This window comes from Euleptes europaea, chromosome 2 (assembly GCF_029931775.1).
Source record: "Euleptes europaea isolate rEulEur1 chromosome 2, rEulEur1.hap1, whole genome shotgun sequence".
Lineage (NCBI taxonomy): Eukaryota > Metazoa > Chordata > Lepidosauria > Squamata > Sphaerodactylidae > Euleptes > Euleptes europaea.
This window is the reverse complement of record NC_079313.1, coordinates 78,769,676-78,792,979: the sequence shown is the minus strand read 5'-3', so window position 1 is coordinate 78,792,979 and position 23,304 is coordinate 78,769,676. Positions and strand designations below refer to the sequence as shown.

The following is a 23,304-nucleotide window of genomic DNA, read 5'->3' as shown; positions in this document are numbered from 1 at the left end:
TTTGGAAGCTGGTCTCCACATGTTTTGTTAGAATGGAATCTGAGATGGGGCTGTTTCCAAATACTGTACTCCTTTTTTAAAATTATTATGCTTATTGTTACTCAATCTTGGGTTCCAGTTATCTAGGAGAAAGGCAGGGTTATACATATTTAATATCAATACATAAACTATGTTGCCTCCATCGGTGTGGGGCATTGGAGGCAGGCCATGGGCTCAAGGGACCAATCTTTCTTTCTCACAGCATACAGAAGCTTTGCTTTATGGGTTCCAGTCCATTGCAGAGACTATAGATGTAAACTACTCAGACGTGGTTCCTGGCCTTATTGGGCTCATCCCCCACATCAGCATCAGCAATGTGCAGCTTGCAGATACTGTTATGTTCACTATTGGTAAGAGGACAAGGCATGTGGTGGGGGAGGGGGAGGTCAGAAGATCTGAGGCTGTCCAGTTGCTGCAGCATGAATTGTGGGACTCCCTCCACCCATGGAGCGGCTGCTGGATCCCAGTGAGAATGTCTGTGTGCATATGGAGTTGCACATACATCGTTGCTTGGGTAGGGAAGGGTTTCCTCCTCTTTCCCTGGGCTGCACTAATAGTGCTTGGAGAATTAGCTTAAAACAGGACCAAACTAAGCATCTTATCTGTTACCTAGGGGCCCTCTCGGAGTGGCTGGCTGACCACCCAGTCATGATCAACAATGTGCTGCCCCTGGTGCTGCAGGCTCTGGGCAATCCTGAGTTGTCCATCTCCAGCGTCTCCACCCTTAAGAAGATCTGCCGTGAATGCAAGTACGACTTGCCTCCCTATGCTGCAAACATTGTTGCTGTCTCCCAGGTAACTGATAGAAAGGTTTGTGAACCATTTTAGGCATACAAAAACCTAAGAGTTACAGCTCAAAACTAAGTAGCTTTATGTAGAGGAGACATTATTTTACAGGTGTTTTGAGCAGGGAACGTTCTAAGCAACCCTCAGTATTGTTCAGGGTTGGGAATTCAACAGAGTAAGCTTTTTTAGATCTCCAGTTTCTGTGGGGAGGAGCTGGTTGGAATAACTTGAATCCATCTTCACTGATCTCAAGGTTGTCCTCTATTTTTGTTAGGACATCTAAAGTAATCTCTACTGTAGGAAGAGTATTCACTCTCTCATATTTTCCTTCTGTAGGATGTGCTAATGAAGCAGATTCATAAGGTAAGACCTTTATTTGCCCATCATTTCCTGGTATGGTACCAAAGGTCAGATAGTATGTAGAAGCATACCAGGTTACCTACCTGGTTATTCTTTTAGCAGAACTCAGCATTACACTCATTGAGAGGAGTATTAGAAAATGTAATGAAATGGGAGATACAGTTCTTGTAGAGAGAATTTAGGGATGTGGCAGAAAATAATTCAGTCTGAGGCAACTGTTTTCTGACAGCTGCATAAATGAGCCTTACCGGGACTCTGACCTTGGCATTTCAAACCAGTTTCTGGGATAAACCCCAGCTCAGAGTTGAGCCTTGGCATTGTCTCATGGTGTAGAAGGAGAAGGAGCTTTAATTGGGGTGTGTTTTATCATGGCTTTCTGTGGATAGCTGGTGAGAAAATTGTGGCCATATCATTCTGTCCTCCAGACAAGCCAGTGTATGTGGCTGATGCAAGCTTTGGGCTTCTTGCTATCTGCCCTACAAGTGGAGGAGATCTTGAAGAACCTGCACTCGCTTATTACTCCTTACATCCAGCAGCTGGAGAAGTTGGCTGATGAGATGGTAAGCTATATTACTTGCCTGATTATGGCTTTTCTTCCTTGAGGAAGAGCAAGGCCTGTTGTGTGCAAAATGCTGCTCTTCCCCATAAAAAGATTTTGTGTGAGAGTGTGTTGTTAGTAGTGTCACTCTCCCCATGGGTTTCAAACAGGCTGCAGCACTTCCTTCCAGTTACCTTTTTGTTTGATGTTAAAAGGCCTAGAAGAACATGTTGTTGCATACTTAGTAGCTTTATATCATCTTTATATCATGAGCCAAATGTTAAATGTAGTGATGTCTCACCTTGCAGCCCAACCCCTCCAACAAGCTGGCCATCATCCACATCCTTGGTCTTCTGTCCAACCTCTTTACCACGTTGGACATCAGCCATCATGATGATGATCACGAGAGCACAGAGGTCAAGAAGCTGCCAGTGCCTCAGGGCCCCAATCCGGTGGGTGTTGCTGTATATATGGGGAGGCTCTCTTGTGTGTGTTCATGAACACAATCTGTAGTTAAATGGCTTCTCTGTTTCTCTGCTGTGTAGCTGCAGATGGTTTCTTCTGATGGTTTGGGAGGGCGATACAGAATGCAACTGAGAGGGATGAGAAATATATCAGAAAAATTTATCAGGGCACTGAAGTCCCTAAAAAGATTTCTTACTGAGACCCCGTATTTGCCCAGCAGGCTTCTGGTTGGCCATTGGAGATCTCATTGGCTGTGTAGATTTTTTAAAAAGTGTTCTTGGCAGCAGTTGCCACCACAGCCCAAGAATCTTCACTACATGATTGAAGGTGTATGCAAAAAATGTTTAAACAATATGTTAATTTAAAAGGCATCCTGTTAAACAGAGCTTCTGCCTGAAATATAGAAGAGTTACTATTAGAGTTTTGTGTCACCTTATTCCCTGACATTTTGTGGTTGGCTCCGCCTCTTGTGGCAGCCGTTTTGTAGTTGCACCCACCACCCTGTGTCAGAATTCCAAAGGTGCCGAGAGGCTCATAAAGATTGGGGACCCCTGAGATAAAGGATACAAAGCCTAGTTGGTAAATATCTTTATGTCCTCTTGTAAAACATTGGATGAATAGGAGATAGACCATTTCGGAAGGCTTTCCGCCAAAGATACAAGGAAGAATCTGACTTGGTGAACTTTAGATGAAGTTCTGTCCACCTTGTCTGACTGAAGGTCTCCACTCCAACATCTTGAGGATACTGATGGCAACCTTGTACAGTATCCTGGAAAGCCAAGGCAGGTCATACACTTTGAGGCATTCCTGAAGGCAAGCAATTCCTGTGGGGTCTGTCTGTCACTTCTCCTGTTGTTCAGGATTCCATCTCTGTATGTTTATCTTATTCCATGGGCTCCCATGAAAGCTCCTTTTGATCCCTTGAGATAGGTGCTCTTGAACTTACCTGGAAGGTGATCTTCCTAGTTACCATTGTGTCAGCCAGATGAATTAGGAAGATAGGCACCCTTTCATTGAGAACAACTCTGTTCTTCACAAGGATAGGGTTGGTTCTCTCACTATTAAATCTATACCTCCTTTCATAAGTCCCAGGAGTTGATTCTTCTCAGTTTTTGTCCCAAGTCTTCTCATCCAAGAGACCATGAATGCAAGGTGATGGCCCATTACCAATGCTGATTTCTCCACACCCATCTCTCCCCTGGACATCACAGACTCTTCTGCATAACACACCTAATCCCATCAAGCCTGCTATTCACATTTACATACTGTTCCTCTACTTAAAGACCGATGGATTCACATTCTAGCTGTATCTGAAGAAGTGAGCTGTGGCTCACGAAAGCTCATACCCTACCAGAAAATATTTTTGTTAGTCTCTAAGGTGCTACTGGACTCTTGCCCTTTTTGACTACTGCAAACAGACTAACACGGCTACCCACTGTGAATTATCATCCAAGAGAGAAATAGTGGTACAAACTCAGCATGCACAGAATATTTGGAGAACCAGAAGATCAGATTATCAGTCTTGCTGTCTATTCTACAGGTGGAAGGGTATAAGATCAAATTTCCTACTCCATGCTGGTAGATGGATTCAATCTAGATGCAATATATTTTCGAGAACATTAATTTTGAATTTATTTATGTATTTATTTCTGCTAAAATCTGACAAGTAAAATTGGGGGTGGTCTGGCTGGTTACCAAGCGGTCAAACCCTCCCTACTATTTTCTGGAGCACTTGCAACAGGACACATCTACTGAAGGCAACATCTGCAGGATGTAGATGGGGAGACTGCGACTGCTATTCTACAAATGTCTTTAAGACAGTTTTGTGGAGAACTTCTGAAGCAGCCACATCCTTAAGGAAATGGGCCATCATCCCAGTGGGAAAGGCTGTCCCAAAAGAGTAGACAAGAAAGGGCAATTCACCTGAGAGTTATGTTTTACCTAGGCAGAAAGGGATGTTCCCTTTCCCTTCCATGCAAGGGCTATGTCAGCCATCAAAAGGGAAAGGACAGAGCAGCTGCACTCCTCACAAATAGGTTTTGAAACAGCCTGGTTTCTAGTCGTGGCTCTAATGTCCATTCTTTCTCTCTAGGTCAGAATAAGCATATTCATTCTTTTCCTGCCAAAACTGGGGTAGTGCAGATCAGCTACAGAATAATCTCCTATATTTCTTTATCTGCAGGTAGTGGTGGTGCTTCAGCAAGTCTTCCAGCTTATCCAGAAAGTGCTCAGCAAGTGGCTGAATGATGCACAGGTTGTGGAGGTAATATTTCCCCTGATAAAAAAAAGAAAGAACCGGGCCTTGGTGCAAGCCACTTTGATCAGGTACAAATGGCAGTGCATGAACTGAATTTGCCACTCTAGTTCCTGGTCTCAAGGTGCCTGCCATCTCCTTTGTGTTTAAAAAAATATGCCTGAGGAAAGATGAATCTCTATGTGAGAGGAAGAAATCAGAGCCCCGCTGGTATTACTATGGCCTTTGGACCCAGGTTTGGTATTTGTGTTGACAGATTCCTAGTGCTAGTAAGTTCTTGGATACTGGATCTGTTCTGGCTCCTGCCAGGTTCCACAACCCCATGCCCTCTTGCTGAAATAACCTGCAGAATTTGTATTGAGAAGCCTCCGCTCCCTCATCCAGATCATTTATAAAAATATTGAAAAGTACCTGCCCAGAACTGCATCCTATGGCACTCCACTGGACACCTCCCTCCAATCTGATGAAATGCCATTGACAACTACTCTTTGGGTGCGCTTCTCCAGCCACTTCCCTATCCACCTAACTATCCTAGAGTCTAGTCTGCAATACACCAGTTTGCCCATCAGAACATAATTGGGGGGGGGGGAGTCAAAAGCTTTACTGAAATCAAGGTAAACAACGTTGACTGTGTTCCCACGATTCAGTAAGCTCATCACTCAATCAAAGAAGGAACTTAGGTTAGCCTGGAAGGACCTGTTGGGGACAAATCCGTGCTGGCTTCCTGGATCACCAAGTTGTCCTTCAGATGTTCGCAGACTGAACCCTTTAAAATCTGCTCCAGTATCTTCCCTGGGTCAAAAGTCAGACTGACTGGCCTGTGGTTTCCTGGGTCATCCCTCCTCCCGTTTTTAAAGGTTAGGATAACATTTGCCCTCCTTGGTCTGAAGAGCAAGTTGCTTGCCCTCAGAAAGCAGTCGAATTTCTTTCCTGAGAGTTCTTGCTGGGCAGAGAGTGACAGTGATAGAATGTTAGTGGTGAGGCGCAGGGGTGGCAGTGAGGGGACCCTCCTGCTTTAAAGGGCAGAAGGTACTATAACTAGGGAGTTCAGAACAGAGGGAGGCACACTAAATTCTGGTTTTAGTGAACTAGTGAGAACTGAGAATTTGTTTCATGTCCTTTCCTCATTTGTATGAGAAATCTTTGTAGAAATACAAATCTTTGTATTTACTCTTTTCAGTCTTACCCCAAACACTGAATCTCCAGGCATTTCCCTAATAAAATGTTTCTTCTCCTGCTGCCAGTATTGAGTGCAGTGCTGTCATTTTTTAAGGAGTGCTGATTAAATGGGAGCTAGGAAACTGAGGCAGAAATCTGTGTCCTGGTCAGATATGAGGGTGAGCTTATAAGACTGGCAGCAGAGGTCATGATCCAAAGGGCAGAGGGATTGGGATGGGTCTCATACATATGGGCACATGCATGTATCACCTGGGAGAGGCCAGGTTGATGAAGACAGATGCTGGGACAGGGGACCTGACACCTTGTCAAGAATTTCCCCCCATTTCTACCTGGTTTAGGGAGTAGTGGATCTCCTTGCAGCCTTGGTTGCAGGAGAAATATTACAATGCCAAAATTGAAATATGAGGGCATTTAAAGGATCCTATCAGAATTCTAACTATAAAAACAAACAATTAAAAAACAGTGAAGTTTATGGAAAAGCGAGTCACAGGCCTAATTCTGGTTTATCCTCCCTCAAGATCAGCTATTTACTCAGTCCTTCACACAGTCCTCCTGTCTCCACAGTCTGTGTGCTCCATCTTTGAGAAGTCTGTGAAGACCCTGCTGGATGACTTTGCCCCCATGGTGCCTCAACTGTGTGAAATGCTGGGTCAGATGTACAGCACCATTCCTCAAGCATCTGCAATAGATCTCACAAAGCAGGTAATCCAAATCCAAACCCAACTGAGAGCAACTCTCACCCACCTAATGCTCTTGGCTTCCTCTTTTCATTTCCTTCAGTACAGGAATTGCTCAAAATGTGTTATTTTCTCCTCTTCCTCCTCACCACCCCCATGCATATAAAACTGAGCAGCGGTCTAGTAGCTTCGTATTTGCTCATTAACTGCATATAGAGGGGTCTTGCTGATATGGGTGGGGTCAGCTCCTAGCCTTCTAGCGTAAGTCACTAATGGTCAGGCAAAGTATCTGGCAGGATGGGGTGTTCTGTACTGTTTATGCTTCCCTTTTTCTTATTTTTGTCTCCACAGCTGGTTCACATCTTTGCCCATGAGCCCGCCCACTTCCCACCCATTAAGGCACTCTTTCTGCTCGTCACATCAGTCACACTAACACTCTTTCAGCAAGGTAGGTTGTGCTTTGGCACCCTCACTGCGGTGGGGTTGCCACATTGGAAGTCACGTTTCCTGGCCTCACCTATTTGGATCGCCTGAGGATGCCCCTCAGGTCATGGCAGTGCCCTGTTCAATATCTCAGGCTTCAGTTCCTTCAGCTTGTACTACTAAAGGCCAGAACAAGAAACTCTTGTGGAGATGTGCAATCTGGCATGCTTAATCCTAGGTAATTGCCTGAGGATAGTTGTGCTGTTGTGTTTATTTTTATTTATTTATTTAAAATACTGGTGATCCCATCTTGCCCCCTGTCAACAGCAGCTCAAGATGACTTACAAAATCCAATACACATTAGTGTTATCCTTCCCACCTCTAGCTCGGCTTCTCAAGGCTGGAGGCTTGCCCCTCTCCTGGCAAACTGAGTCAGTATAGAATGCTGAAGGAAGGTAGTATCTAATGTTTCCTTTGATTAATGCTTGGCCTCTGGTAGGAAGCTAGAATCATTAGGAAGTTTGTTCCTATGTTTTCCATTTTAACATGTGAATGTACGAAGTGGCCTTATTCAAAGCCAACCATTAGTCTATCTAATTCAAGTACTCTCTCTCAAGGTCTCCAGCAGAGTAATGTCTTAGCACTGGCTACCTGGGATCCTTTAAGTGGAGATTCCAGGGATTGAATGTGGGGTTGTTTGCATGTAAAGCCTATGCTCTCCCTGTGAGCCGTAGCCTCTCCTAGATCCATCCCCCAGTTCTTTGTAGAGTCACCCACAGTCCAAATAAAGGATGCTGTCCCACTACTCCCTTGCTCTCATTCTCAAAGGGTTCCTCCTGCTGCTTTTTCGACTCCTTGTTGAGAGTGTGGGCTTGCCTCTGCTTCCATCCTGCTAGCTCCTGTTGAGGGGACAAGCTTGGAGTAAGTGTGCAGTTCCAGTCAAATCTTAGTGGTGTAGAGTGAGTGGCAGGGTTTCTCTTCTCCTTTTTCCAGATGCATGGGTGAACTTGAAACTAGAGGGGAGTCAACAGTGTTTGAAGTGCTGCCCTATTATAGCCTAGCTGTGTTAGGCATACCTATGGTGTCAGCACAGAAAAAGAGGATCCTGATCATGCCAGTGCAAACACTGCTGGGGGAAGTATGGTTAGCAGCAACATTACTAGCCAACCCTTGTAGGAGGAATTGGCTTCTCTCCAACCAGTCAGGCGCCTGGGCATGGGTGAAAGGAAAGCACTAAGATAAGAGCTCCAGTGGGTTTCCAGGAGAGAGCTGTAAGGCTTTGTGCCCTCCCTGCATCTACGGGATTTGTCATTGCCTCTAGAGGTGTCTTTTAGGACCAAGTGTTTCATGACGAGAACATCTGTGTCTCCAATGCAAATATGCTAGCTCTTCAGGTGAAACTGATGTCCCACTAGATCTTGCTTTGCCTCTCCTCCCTTGCTAGGGTGCAACAAGCTCCCCCTTCCTATCCTTGGTGCTTGGCGGGGGACTCTGGGCAACAGGCCCATTCCTTTGCACTTTCTTTCTGTTCTTGGGTTTCCAAGCTCCATGATTTTTGTATGTTTTGTTTCTTTAACTTGCTTCAAGCTGCTCATGTGCCTGCCCTCTTCAACCCCCCCATGCACTTTCCCTTCCTGCCCTTACTCCTGTTTTCACTTGTAAATTCTTTCTGTATCACATAACTATATGATGTTGAGTTGCTGTTTGTATGATTTTTCTCTTCAGTTACATCTTTATTATATTTTTAGGGCCCAGGGATCATCCTGATATTGTTGATTCATTTATGCAACTCCTGGCACAGGTGTGTTTTAGTTTCTTATTCATTCACTTTCTGTTCTCTCTCTTTCTCTTTTTTAATTCAATTTAAACCTATTTTAGCTTTCTGTTGACAACGTTTTTTCCTTTTAGTTGAATATCGAGTTTCTCCATCTGTTTCCGTGGAAGTTGAAAACAAAACATTCTCCTTTTCCTAGGTCTGAGTTTTGCCCCTTCCTTTCCTTGAGGGGCTGTACCAAGTGATGCGAGAAGGCTTGTAGGTTGGGTTTGTCTTCAGGCTTTGTGCTGTGTCTGGGGCTGCTGCAAAAGGGCAAATGAGATTGAGAGCTGGAGCTGTAGCATTCCTGGTGTTTGTGTGTGCGTGTATTGTCAGCCCTAGCTGAATGCGGACAGGTCCACTGTCTCAGGGCATTCGGTGGGAAGGCATGACATTCTCGGGTAACCTGGACTGCACCCAAAGGCCTTGGAGGTCATCTGATCAAGGCAATAGCAGCAGAAACGAGAGGGCAGGTGAGCCTAAGTTTGTGCCTCTGTTTGGCCTGAAAAATCCTTTTGGACTCTGTCCTCCAGCACTGCCATCAAGACTTCCCAGCTCTCATTTCTTTCAGGTTGTGAATCTATTGTGCAGCCCTGTCCCTCATGCTGTAGTGACGTCATTCACAGGGCAGTGATGGTGGAGTACAAGATGTGCAGTGGCTGGTGGGCATGGAGGAGGAGACCCAGTAGACTTACCGGTAGATGTGCAGCCCCTAGATTAGAAATAAGCGACAATGCTAGGGACTGCAGAGGCAGGGAGGGAAGGGAGGTGGGAGGGCTCAGCTTTTCTGATTATGGCAAGATGCTGGCAATAGGGTTGGTTTATCGTTACTTGATGTGGCTTCCGTATAGCGTGGTGTGGAAAGTATCTAAGCACTTAACTCCCCCTTGTGGCAGTTTACACATCTCGCAGACCCGGTTTGTAATAATATTGCCTCTCTGACATACTTCTTCTGCAAAACTCAACTGAAATTTCAGAAAAATGTGAAATTCTGACATTTAACATTAAGATTCAGAAGATTAAATTTAACCTCAAAATTTAAATCTCAAAGTAGACATTTCATCTTGAAATGCTTGTTTTAGTAATCAGGTTAAGGGGATGTTAGCAGCCAACGGTAGTTAAATGACTAGAATATTTTTCTCCCAGGGAGAGCGGGTAGAGGTAGGAGGCTGAGGAGAAAATGGAATGTTGTGATGGAGGAAAAGTTGAGGGGAAATATCCAATCTGAGCAGAAGGTGTGAGGAGAGGGGAAAGGAAGGACTGAGAAGAGAGATATCTTTGGTCAACCATGTGCACCCTGCAGAGGGTCCCACTGTAGCTCCCACTCAACAGGGAGATACTTGAAGGCATAGTCCACTTGCTGCCTTCATCCAGTCTGAAGTTCTCAAGGTTCTCCCTAAAGACCAGAATGCATGGGACTAAAGAAATTGAGGCCTAATCTCTAGCCTACATCGTTCCTGAGGAGATACAGCCTGGTATTATATCAGGGACAAATTGAAACTCAGATGGTTGGGGATTTCAGTGAGCTTGGAAACAATCCCGTCAGCACCATTTTTACAAGATTGTTGTCTCACCCACCCCAGCCCTTTTCACCCTTGGTTGAACAATTTTTTGTTCCTTTAACGGGGATAATTTATGTGAGCAAGATCATATCAGAAAGTATCTGGGTCTGGGGTCTGGACTGGTGTAGCTACTGATGCCTCTTAGGGTATTTCTTCCCCTGACCAGGATAAATAAAATCTAACGGCCTGCAGAAACTGTGTGCTATACCTGGAACCAGTGGCATCATTATTCTCTCCCATGCCTTCATGTATATAAACTTGGATCCCATTGCTTACTCTCACACCTACAGCAAAGTTGTAAAGGAAATGGAATTACCCAACTGCCATGCCGATACCAAACAAAAACATTCATGTAATATACTGAAAGAAATTTGCCCCAACACATTCACAGAAGAAAAATTTTGGAAGCAGATTTTCTCCATCTGTCATATGCTATGACTGTATTTTTAAAAATTCCTATTTTCAAACTCCACTGGCTGAAATTAGTATGTTAATGCTACACAGACAAATTAGTCTGAAAAGCATATGTTTAACGTGTATTTCAAATGTCTGACATTGTCTTGTTCAGTACAGGTGATATGTTACTGTTCCAACTGGAAGAACTCAAATCTTCTCCAGTAGAAAGTTGGAGTCAGGTCATTGCCTTTTGCACAACCTAGTTAGTGCTGGTAATCTCTAGAGACTGGTTTTCACAAACACAGTGCCATTTTAAACGTAATCTTCTACAATGAGAGAGAGATGCTTCCTCAACAGCACTGCTTGCATAGTGACTTGCCTGGTACCCAGGATGTGATTTTCCAGTTGCCTGTGATAGTCACTCTAGAGTTTTTTGTGTCACTTCTTGGGGTAGCAAACAATTTGCAGGACAGGAGTTTTCCCCCATACAAATGGATGTTGCCCCAGCCTTCCTCACAAAGAGAACAACTTTTTCTAAATGGTTCTAATAAGAGATCAGATTCCTCAAAGACCAAGGAGGATAGGAAAGTTTGTGAAGAATCAGAGACATGTGGAACCATTATTTTCATGCTTATAACATAGTCTTGATTTTCCCCATTAAGATGCCCATATCTTGGATGGAATGCTTCAGACCTGAATTTTCACAAATTTCACAGTAAAGTGAAAATTCTAGAACATGGTGACCTGTAAGCCCAAATTTACTTGACACAGTGACCCATCCAGGGTCGACCCAAGGTTTTCTGGCACTCTAGAGAAACTATGACCTTGGTGCCCATTAAGTCCAGCATTCCATTTTGTACAATGGACAACCAGATGCTTTTAAGAAACCCAAAAACAATCATCCTACTACGAACCCCAAGCAGGTGGCATTCCGAAGTATACAGCCTCCGTATATGAAGGCTACATTCCAGCCTTTGATCAACCTCTTCTTCTCCATTAGTCTCTCTAATCTCATTTAAGATTCTAAAAATTAGCTCTAGTAGCCATCAGGTCACATTTTATTTGATTCTTTATCAGTCAGCATGCATATACAGTGTAGAAAAAGTACCAAATAAAGTATGACACAGAAGATACTGTTTCCAGGGTCAGGACTTAGTTTCCAAAATACAGGTCAAAACCTTCCCTCAAATTAAGCACAGAAGCTGGTTCTTCTAGGAGCCACTGCAAAGATTTTGATTTTCCTATATAATTCTGCATAGGAAAATGAGTATATTTATCATTTGTAGTCAAATGTCATGTTTTGTTTACTGAGATAGCACAAGTGTTTGCATTCATCATACATGAAGGACATTCTTTTCCATACAAAGCAGAAATATCAATGAAGGTAAATCACATACAATGGCCTGGTTTTCAACCTCGGTGCAGGGCAAAGGGCTTAACTGTGAAAGCACCCCAAGGCTTTTAACCATTGAGTGAGAACCACCATGCATGAGAGTGTAGATGTTGTTCAACAGAGGTTTGCTCAAACTGCTTAACAATTATCATTATACCAACTTTAACCACCTCCAGAGTAGACTTTCATCAGTGCCTGCGCTGTAATTAAGAGGTAAGATTTAAACCACACATATGAGTAGGGAAATTAAGAGGTCTACATTACAGTAACCAAGTCCACCCATAAACATTATCACTCATAGGGGAGAAGGTGTTAGAACAAAGAGTTTTCTCTTCCAAGTGGACAGTTTACAAGATGCCTCCTGAGGTCAACTGTCTGAGAGCAGGGACCTCTTTGTGTCTTCTCTGCCAGCTGAGCCAGAGTGGAATTCGAAGAGCCTTGTGTGTGTGGGGGGGGGTGTTAGGAGATGGGTGAAGATGGTGGTCAAGGGATTAGCAACAAGGGGTACATCTCCCATAGTAGGTAGAGGGCAACAAGGCACTTCAATAGGCTTATCAGGAGGTTGGAACAGCACCAAGATGAAGCCCACATATGCACATGCCTCTTTCCTCCAGTTTTTTGATGTCCTATTGAACTCCCCCCACCCTCCAGCCTTTTCTTCCTATTTCCAGTTACTACCATAAAGTTATTAGTTGCCAGATGGCTTTTTTTCTCTTCATTATTGTCACAAAGGGTGGAAAGGTGAGAATGTGAATAGTAGGCAAGGAGGAAGAGTAGAGTTAGAGAGCAATGCAAAGGGCAGGGGCAGCCATCAGGGAGGACTGGCTTGCAATCGACTTTCAGTGGCTTTGCAATCCTCTTGTGGGTCCTGACCCCCTGGTTGGGAAACACTGCTCTAGAGTCTAGATCAGGGGTGGGGAATGTCAGGCCCAGAGGCCGTATAAGGCCTGCGAAATCATTTGGTCTGGCCCTTCGTGGGTCCTGGCAGATCTCTAGCTCAGAAGAATCTAAGACTGGCGATTGGCCCCCTCCCACGGACTGGAATAGTCTCTATTCAAGGCTGATGTGAGTTTGTTTTGCCGAGAAAAGGAACCTTCTTTCTCCCTTGCAGAAGAGTCATTAGCTATGGAGCTCCTAGGACTGCCTGAATCTCTTGGGCCCAGCTGGTGACGACAGAGCTCAGAAGCGAGTCGCTGTACATGGCAGACACTCAGAGCTGTCTTCGGTCATGCCTCTTGGCTAAATCTTTGACCAAATATAGCAGGCTAATTTTTAAGCTGATAATTTTGCATGGCCTGCGAATGATGCTAAAAATATCCAAATGGCCCTTGGCAGAAAAAAGGTGCCTCACCCTAGTCTAGATAGAATAAGGAGGCTGCTTATTTATTCATTGGGTTCTGGATCTGGCAAAGAGGTTTAGAAAATATGGATGTGTGGGTGCTTACAAATCATAGTTTTGGTGTACAGACATACAGCTGCTTTGAGATGAAGGCAGATCATGAATACAACAAAGGAATAATTTTTGAATTATGAACATATTGTGCATCAGCATTGAGTTTCCTTTGACTTAGCTAATGGCCAATGTACAGTACAGCTTCAGAACAGATGTATGAATTCCCATACATGCTTCAGTTACACTGAAAATTATAGGATTTTTTTCCAGTAAGGTATTTTAATGGGTTACAAAAATGTGCAGGAACAAACATCGTATTTAATCCTTTATTTGGCCTTGTTACTTTTTGCCTTTTGTGCAATGCAGTATGGAACCCGTGTACCAGCAAAGCCTGTTTTCCACTTAATTTGCTGTGATATTAAAGAAGTGTAAAAAGGTGACAGAAAAGCAAAATGTACTGTAGTGAGGTGGTGGAAGAAAATACCATTAAGAAAAACTGTAAAGAGACATTTCAATACTTGGTGGCAGTTTTAAAAGTAGACTTTGAGATGGGAAAATGTAGTGATCCTGTCAGGCAAATTTTGAGCACAGGTAAACTTTTAAGTTCAGCACTGATTTCTTAATGCCTATGGAGAGGAGCATATGTCATCTTTCCTTTTGTCTGTGCCTTTGGATGAGGGCAGTATTGGCAAATTAATATAGGGAAAGTTGGAACTGTGTGAACAAAAGGTATTGCAACCTCTGTTTGCAGCTGTGAATAACATCACTAGGGTTCATTTGACTGCCACATTGGGCAAATGGTTTGCCATCTCTGGTGATGGTGCTTCAGCAAAAGAGCACACATTTCGCATGGTTCAGTGGAGGAAGGTTCTTGCTGGCCAATGGGATAACCATTTATGGGAATACCATGGCAGAACATGCCCCTTTCCAAGGAATGGGAGAATAGTTGTGGCTACTGTCCATGGTGCTGAAACAATTTTAGGCTAGTAAATGTCTTGACTGTACTTGCTGTCTCTGGTGCTGAAGTAGGCTAATTCCAAAGTGGTAGCTTTGTTAGTCTATTGTGGCAAAATAAAAAAGAAGTCTGGGGGGGTACCTTTAAAAACTAGCTGCATTTATTTCAGCATGAGCTTTCATGAGTCAGAGCTAACTTCTTCAGATGCATATTACTCCAGTTTGGGTCCATCGACACTGGCTCCCAGTTTGTTTCTGGGCCCAATTCAAGGGTCTAGTGCTGACCTTTAAAGCCGTCTTCAGTTTGGGGCCAGTATACGTCAAGGACTACCTGCTCCCATACAAACCTGCCTGACCACTACAGTCATCTTCTGAGGCCCTGCTTCAAGTAAGGCCCTCCTTCTAAGGTTTGACGTGGAAACCCAAGAGAGGGCCTTCTCATTTGTGGCATCAAAACTGTAGAACTCCCTTAGCAGAGACATTTGCTTATCTCCTCCTATCACTGTCTTCTCCCAGCAGGTGAAGACTTTTTTTATTTGTCTTGTGCTGCAATGACGCATCCTGCTCTATGTCTTAATTGCTGGGTCTGTGTTTTTTATATATGTATTGTACACTTTTTTTAAAAAAAGTGATAGTTTTATAATATTCTGCTTTTAATTGTTATCAGCCTGGTTGGCCTTGATTGGGCAGAAAGACAAATTATAAATCCTGTAAATAAATAATAAGAGGTAAATCATTGTGCAGGCTTCTATAAGAAAAAATAGAGAAGGGTTGGGGGAAGGATAAATCGGAGGCTGAAAGAGGCTTGGCGTGGATCTGTCATAATTTTTTCAGTTGTGATCTTCTATATAAAGCACTGAAATGAACTAGCATTACACATAGTGGAAGATGAGAGACACCAGATGAAGATAAATAAAAGTAGGATGAAGTAGGATAAACAATAACTAATCAAGGAAGAAGCAATCTGAGGCATAAGCAAATTAACTAAATATGATAAGAGTCAAATTAAGTTATGTTAAGAGTCATATATGTTAAGAGTCAAATTAATAGTTTCTAAAAGGTAGGTCCTGTTGAGGTGTTAACGTTATAGTGAGTAAGAAAACTCACGTCTTTGATTCAAATGCAACACTTTTGCACTATATATTCCTTTTGAAGTATTTTTAAGGGGGTTGAATAGTGACTTTCTGATTGGCAACAGTATGTCCAGGAAGATTAAAATGTTCACCTATTTCTGAATACTGTGATTTATGTCACATTTGTGTTAGTTGAATATCTCACAAAGGGACCCACCCATTTGTCCAGTTCAGATGCTAGAAAAGCATTGTTGGCACAGGTACTTCATTAGATAAATATGTTGGCTCATGCTGTAATAAGTGGTGTTAGTCTTTAAGATGTCATTGAACTTTTGTTGTAGTTTGCTGAAATATGCAGTCAAGCCACATTATCTATAAGGTAAAGGTCCCCTGTGCAAGCACCGGGTCATTCCTGACCCTTAGGGTGACGTCATATCCCGACGTTTACTAGGCAGACTTTGTTTATGGGGTGGTTTGCCAGTGCCTTCCCCAGTCATCTTCCCTTTACCCCCAGCAAGCTGGGTAATTTTACAGACTTTGGAAGGATGGAAGGCTGAGTCAACCTTGAGCCGGCTACCTGAAACTGACTCCCGTCGGGATCGAACTCAGGTCGTGAGCAGAGCTTGGACTGCAGTACTGCAGCTTACCACTCTGTGCCATGGGGCTCCTAACATTATCTTTAGGACACAAATAAAACCAGTGAAAAATGTACTATTACCTTTTCCTTGTGGACTAGAGGTGACTGCCCATACTTGTGAATATCTTTATTTGTAGCAAAGTGCAACTCCTATGAGTTTGTATCTGGGTAATGCTCAATTGCATGTCTCTTCAGAGACTCCTAGTAAACTGGGGTCCTAGTTATCCTTGGCTTCAGAAGTTTCCAGCTTGTATCCTTTTTTTCCACATACGGCTTACTGTGCACCATGGCCAATGGCCAGGTAAGTGCACATGCAGGTCTTGGCCAGGGAGCTGCTCTGTGGCACTTGCTTGCCCCTGGCTTGCCAGAGCTGTGTTTATTCTCTGTGTATGTGTGTATACCTTACAGGCACTCAAACGGAAACCTGACTTGTTCCTGTGTAGCAGCCTGGATGTCAAGGCAGTGTTCCACTGTGGTGAGTAGACAGGTCTTGTACAACTGGGTTTCATGAAGTGATCGGTTAAATTGTTCTCATCAGTTAGAATTCTGCTCCTTAAAGCTCCTGATGGATGTAAGAATTGCGGCAACCCCCCTCTCCCTGTTTTTAATATGGAAACATTTCCCAAACCAGACAGGCTGAAGTTGTTACTTACAGAAGGAAAGTTATCTCTTATTCCTTGCCCACGTAGGAAGCAGTGAGTGGTGCTAGCTTAAGTCTTGACTTGTGCTGCTTTTCCTCTAGGTGTGATCTCCTTGAAATTTCCTGAAGCACCAACTGTCAAATCTGCCTGTGGCTTTTTCGTGAGTATTGTGTTTGTGGCTCCACCAGATTGTAAGAACGTATGGTTGGACAGGAGCTCCAGAAGCCATCAAGGGAGCATGGAGATTAGGTTAACCACGTTCTAGTGTTAGAGTGGGGTTAATTTGCAGGGTGGGTGAGTGAGGGTATGGGTGATGCTAAGTATAAGAAAGTATTAGGAAATTGAGATTAGGAACTATAGGAGAACCTTCATGGTGTTGCTGGTGACACAGCCCCATCATCAGTGGTCTATGTGAGGGATAGATCCAAAATATTTACTATTGTGGTGGGAGGCCAGCTGTCATGTTGTGGATGGAGACAGGTCAGCATTTTATTAGGGAGGCCAGCATAGGGTCAGGGATACCCGTAATTGGGTGTGTGTGTGGGAGATATGACGGTGGGCGGAGATGTTATAAGGGAAGGAGACAGAGATACAATTGTATCTCTCGGTCTCCTTCCAATCTCTGTCCCATCCTGAGATATGATGGTTAGGACTCGAAACTCTTCTCTGGCACTGATGTCATTGAACTTCTATTGTAGTTACAGAGGGTTTTTTTTGGGGGGGGGTTGCAGCCCAAGAAATGGACGTGGTATGCATGACTGAGTCCTGGGTGAGAGAAGGTGAAACAGTCACCTTGGAAGAACTCACTCCCCCAGGTTTCTCAGTCCTTCACCAGTCGGGGTGGCAGTGCTCATTCAGGGGTCTTTCTCCTTCAGGGAAATCCCCGCCCTGGAGATCTCCAGCGTTGATAGGGTAGGTTTGGTATGGGATGCTAAGAGGAGTTTGGCTATGTTGCTGGTATACCGACTGCCTAACGCACCAGCAGATACCCCATTGAGCCTAATAGAGGTGGTCTCAGATTGGACCTTGAGATATCCCAGACTCATAGTCTTGGGAAATTTCAGCATCCATGCAGATGCCACTTCTTCTCTGGCTTCGGACCTAGTGTTATCCATGGCAACACTGGGACTCTCCCAATTTGTATTGGGTCCCACACATCAAGCAGGCCACACACTGGAATTGATCTTTGCAATGGGTGTGGCTATAGACCTGATCTCTATGAATAGTGTGCTGTGGTCGGTCCATTTTGCCCTGAAGGCCAGTCTGGGCCTCCTAGACACCCCCCCCACATAGGCAACGAGCAGATTTATGCTTGCTCACGGAAGGTTATGGAGCCAGTTGGTTCCCAGAATGCTCTGAGGGATCTGATACTCCCTTGCGATTAATTGGATGTGCTGATGAATGACTGGCATAGCTGTCTCTTCGAAGCCATCAATAAGAACACCCACTAATTTCCTCTTTGCCCCCATTTTAAATTAGCCTCCTGGTATACTACGGAACCAAGGGATAAAAAATTGGAGCTTAGGTGACTAGAGGAAGCTTGGCAGTGTACTCATGATCAAGCTAAAAGAACGTATAGACTGTTTATGAGATCCTATGAGGTGGCAGTGAAGGCTGCTAAGAAAGCCTATTACGTAGCCTCTATTGCATCTGGGAGCTCTCGCCCGGCACAATTGTTTAGGGTAAATAGGTCTCTTATGTTCCCTTCAAGGGACTTTCAAAATATTAAAATTTTGACCATTAGTTGTGAGGTCTTTGTGAGCTTTTTCGTGGATAAGATTTTGTCACTTTGCTGTGACCACTCTGCTATTTGGGATATGGTGACTGAACTAGAAACCCCTTGGTTGTCTTTGAATCCTGTATTAGATGATTTCATATGACTTTCCCAGACTGATGTAGACAGGGTCCTGTCTGCTGGGAAACCAACCACTTAACTCCCTGATCCGTGCCCATCCTGGCTGGTTAAGGCCAGTGCAGTGGGAGTGTGAAATTCCCTGGAAGCCATTATTGATCTGTCCCTGACTTCAGAGCTCTTCCTGGGAATGTTGAAGGAGGCAATGGTGAAGCCGCTATTGAAGAAACCATCGCTGGATCCTTTTGGATTGCATGGGATAGTCCTTCAATGGCTGGTATTTCTCCAAGGCCAAGGACAGAGGGTGGCATTTGGGGAGAGAATCTCAACACGTTACCCTCTGGTATGTGGAGTTCCACAAGGGGCGATTCTCTCTCCAATGCTCTTTAACATCTACATGCAGCCTCTCACCCAGCTAGTCAGGAGTTTCAGGCTGGGATGTCATCAATACACAGATGACACCCAGCTCTATCTGCTAATGGTCAACAGGCCAGGCACTATCCCATAACATCTGGCTATGTGCTTGGAGGCTGTAAGGAAATGGTTAAAGCAGAGCTGCCTGAAATTGAACCCATCAAAGATAGATGTCCTGTGGCTGGGCCAGGGAGGTCCAGGCTGGGTCATTCAGCTTCCCACTCTTTATGGGGCTCAGCTGGTGCCGGCTCCCTGGGTCAAGAGTTTGGGCACGATCCTGGATGCCTCTCTTTCTTTGAAGGCCCAGGTCACAAACACTGCCAAGACAGCATTTTTTTCATCTTCGCCAAGCCCTGCAACTGACCCCCCTACCTGTCCCATGCTGATCTAGCCATAGCGATCCATGCATTGGTCACCTCTACAATAGACTACTGTAATTCATTCTATGCAGGGCTTCCCTTGAAGCTGCTCTGGAAATTGCAACTGGTCCAGAATGCAGTGGCATGGGTCCTCACAGGGACCCCATAGAGAGCCCATATACAACCGGTTCTCCGCCAACTGTACTGGCTCCAGATTGAGTACTGGAACAATCCTTTCAGGAGCCTCTCTCTCACCAATGCTGGATGCTTCTCCACTTTGTTCCAGCTGTAGTGGAACTATGATTGCTTCTGAGCCACCTGCCTGAACATGGCTCTTAAAGGATTGTTCCATCATAAATTGTCACGTGAGGGTGCCTTTTCTTCTGCAGTGTGATGTTTGAGGGAAGAAAGAGGTATCGTAATCTGTTGTCCATTCTCTGACTTGGCACAGATGTTTCTCTGCCAAATGACTGACAGTTTTCATCAGTTTTTCTCATGAATCTTTTTTTCTTAACCAGACTGAGCTGTTACCCCGCTGTGGGGAGATCCCACCTGTGGGTCAGGTGGTCCATGAGAATGGCAAAATGCTGCTGCAGGCTGTGCTTGAGGTAAGGAGTGGGAACAGTGGCTTTGCAGGCTAGGTAAGAGCAGTGACGCAGTGTCATTGGTTGGTGTGTGTTGTTCACTTAGCTAAATAAGTTCAGTTAATTCTGCTTCCATGCTACTAGAATGTCCCTGGGTGACTTGAAGTCTGGCCCTGTGTATGTTTACTTGGGAAGAAGTCTCACTAAGAAGGATGCATAGGACTGTAGCTATAGAAGATATTGAAACTCTCAATCATGATCTTGATAGATCACGATGGGTAACCGTGTTAGTCTGTCACTGGCAGTAGAAAAGAGTAGGAGTCCAGTAGCACCTTAAAAACTAATAAAATTCTTGCAGGGTATGAGCTTTTGTGAGCCACATAAAACCATAAAAACCTGAAGAAGTGAGCTGTGGCTCACGAAAGCTCATAGCCTGCAAGAAATCAAGAACCTGGTACAACTAGCCAAAGATCTCCTAGGTTGAGACTTTTTCGTGTACTGCAGCTGTCTGGAATTGCTTCCCTCCTGCAGGGTGTAGGTGGCCAAGCCTCACGCAATTTGATGGATCAGTTGGCTGAGATCCTCTTTGCCCTCAACAAGCATTGTTTCAGTTACTTGAGCATCTGGATCAAGGAAGTGATGCATCAGGATGGTTTCCCATCGGTCCGTGTCACCCCTGAGCAGAAGGAAATCTTCAGTCAGCAAATTCTTAGGTGAGTTTCTTCTTGGTGCTTTTCCTGGGGAACTGAGTGAAGGAAACTGTGAGAGGGAAACTTAGAACCTACTACCTGTTGTTGTTTTTATATCAGGTAGCCAGTTCTAAGTAACAAGAATGGATAGAAAATACATCAGACTCTTTGGCATCATTTCAGGCTCTAGTTAATTTCACCTCTCTGTAGTTAATTTCACCTCCCCCTTTAAGCTAAAGGTTTATGAAACTTTTCTGGAAGCTTTGCAGAACAACATGTTAGGATGTTGTTGATTCCATTGGAATACACATTTTTGAGCCACATGGCCAGTTTTCACAAATGGCATCCTGACCCTGCATCTTGCACAGATACCTGTTCTTCAAGAATGCAGGCGTAATTCACCAGACTGAATCAAGCTGAAAGCTGCAGTGAAGAAGAAGAAGTGGTTTTTATATGCCGACTTTCTCTACCACTTAAGGAAGAATCAAACCAGCTTACAGTTTGGAGAGAGTGGACAGGGAGAAGTTTTTCTCCCTCTCCCATAATACTAGAATGCGAGGTCATCTGTTGAAGCTGGAGGGTGAGAGATTCAAAACAGATAAAAGGAAGTATTTTTTCACACAATGCATAGTTAAATTGTGGAACTCCCTGTCCCAGGATGTGGTGATGGCTGCCAACTTGGAAGGCTTTAAGAGGGGAGTAGACATATTCATGGAGGAAAAGGGTATTCATGGCTATTAGTTAAAATGGATACTAGTCATGCTGCATACTTATTCTCTCTAGTATCAGAAGAGCATGCCTATTATATTAGGTGCTGTGGAACACAGGCAGGATAATGCTGCTGCAGTCGTCTTGTTTGTGGGCTTCCTAGAGGCACCTAGTTGGCCACTGTGTGAACAGACTGCTGGACTTGATGGGCCTTGGTCTGATCCAGTACGGCCTTTCCTATGTTCTTATAATCACTTTCCCTTCCCACATCCTGTGAGGGAGGTGAGGCTGGGAGAGCTATAAGAGCTGTAACTAGCCCAAGGTCACCCAGCATGCTTCATGTGGAGGAGTGGCGAAACCAACCCAGTTCACCAGATTAGCTTCCGCCACTCATGTGGAGGAGTGGGGAATGAAACCCGGTTCTCCAGATTAGAGTCCACCCCTCCAAACCACTGCTGTTAACCACTACACCATGCTGGCTTTCTGTCAAGTCTGTGAGTCTGTCAAAGTTCAATCTAGCAAGACTATATCTGTCACAGTATAGTAATACTAATATTAGAGAAGTAAAAGCTCAGGGAAGAAAAACAGAAAACTACAGAAATTTTTTTTCTGAGAATTTCAAATTTGGGGAGCACTCTGGAATGAGTGAAATGCAGTTTAAGATGAGGTTCTGTTCACTCAAAGTATAGTAGGAAAGTTTTGTTAGACAATCTACATCATATATATGTAAGGCATATATAACATATTTTCAAGGATATGTTTGTTTAAATGTAACTAATGTTGTCCATGTTTATTTTGCTATAATATATATTATAATACATTGTTGAATAATTTGATGTTTCATTACTATAAAGTTTAACTCAGTATCCAACTATGTTGCTAGCTGTGTCATGAATGAATGAGACTGCCTCTATCCAAATAATAATTTCCTTTTCTTTACTACAAAAATGCAATTTTGCTTTATAATTTTAAATTTTAATTTTAAATTTTAAATTGATTTATAATTTTAAATTTCATAAATACTATCAAGAGTATAATTTTATGTCCTACATTATAAACAATGCATTTAAAATAAATTTAGGCTTTATAAGAAAATAAGTATTGCGTATATTTAATTTTTTCTAAAACTTGCAAGGTTTTTACAGAATTTTTTCCCACTGTGGCTTCAACATTTCTGAAAATTCTACATTGTTAACTGTGCGTTTGGTGGTCAGCTCTCAGTGCTGTGATTTTCATGAGCATTGTACTGGGAGATGTTCTTGTGTGTAGGAACTTATGGCACTAGCTGTCATCTAATGTGACCTCCTGCCTTCCTAAATTCTCCTCTTATGCCACCAACTTTCCACACTTGTAAACCAGGAGTCCAGAAGCACATCGAAAGCAAAAAAATTTTATCCCAGAATAAGTTTTTGTGAGTCAGAACTCACTTCATCAGATGCACCTAATGAAAGCTTATGCTGGAATAAATAGAGTCTTTAAGGTGGTGCTGGACTCCCCTTTCATTTTGCTGCTGCAGACTAACGCAGCTGCCCGCCTGGAGTTGCCACTCTTGTGTGTCAGTCTTTCACCACCCTTTCTTTGTGTTAGCAGAGAGCGTGTAAACAAGCGACGTGTGAAAGATATGGTGAAGGAGTTCACACTGCTGTGTCGGGGACTGCATGGCACTGAGTACACAGCAGAGTACTGAGGACCCCTGCACCAAGAAACTGGAGCATGGACACTTCTGCTGGCCACTCGCCACTGCCCTACGCTGCTACTGAACCAGTTCTTAGGACAACAACCTGACAGCTAACCCACTGAGGCTGCTCCACTCAAGAACGGGCTGTTTCTTAACCCCCACCGCATGTTCAGCAGCAGCAGGCTACAAGGACTTGGAGCGCAGGCTCAAGCTGAAGCTGGCCCCCCTTTCCCTCTCCCACACTGGACTGGTGCAATGACTGTCCCCAGACCTCCCTGGCACACTCCTGTAGACATGTCTGTGGTATTGTCTGTTCCTAAAAAGTCTGCCCGTGCCCTGCATGAGGCAGCTTGTGTCTGACTGAAGTGTTTGGCCCTGCAGCCTTGAATTATATTAAGGCTGTTTTTAAGCTGGTGATTATTGTTGAGTGCAAGAGG

At 44.0% G+C, this 23,304-nt stretch overlaps 1 protein-coding gene across 2 annotated transcripts in view; it reads left to right on the top strand.

Annotated features, from left to right (window-relative positions):
• IPO13 (importin 13) overlaps positions 1-23,094 on the top strand; it is a 68,774-nt gene extending 45,680 nt beyond the window's left edge. The window contains exons 7-20 of one of the 2 annotated variants that reach the window (XM_056845518.1): positions 242-389; positions 653-834; positions 1,162-1,188; positions 1,611-1,745; positions 2,032-2,175; positions 4,371-4,451; positions 6,186-6,323; positions 6,650-6,746; positions 8,470-8,522; positions 16,351-16,417; positions 16,685-16,743; positions 19,727-19,816; positions 20,324-20,505; positions 22,780-23,094. In XM_056845518.1, coding sequence (XP_056701496.1) covers positions 242-389; positions 653-834; positions 1,162-1,188; positions 1,611-1,745; positions 2,032-2,175; positions 4,371-4,451; positions 6,186-6,323; positions 6,650-6,746; positions 8,470-8,522; positions 16,351-16,417; positions 16,685-16,743; positions 19,727-19,816; positions 20,324-20,505; positions 22,780-22,876 — 1,500 coding nt within the window. In that variant the 3' untranslated portion in view covers positions 22,877-23,094. Of the gene's footprint in view, positions 1-241; positions 390-652; positions 835-1,161; positions 1,189-1,610; positions 1,746-2,031; positions 2,176-4,370; positions 4,452-6,185; positions 6,324-6,649; positions 6,747-8,469; positions 8,523-16,350; positions 16,418-16,684; positions 16,744-19,726; positions 19,817-20,323; positions 20,506-22,776 lie in introns of both variants that reach the window. The other variant, XM_056845517.1, reaches the window with a different exon arrangement.
• The last annotated feature ends 210 nt before the right edge of the window (positions 23,095-23,304 follow it).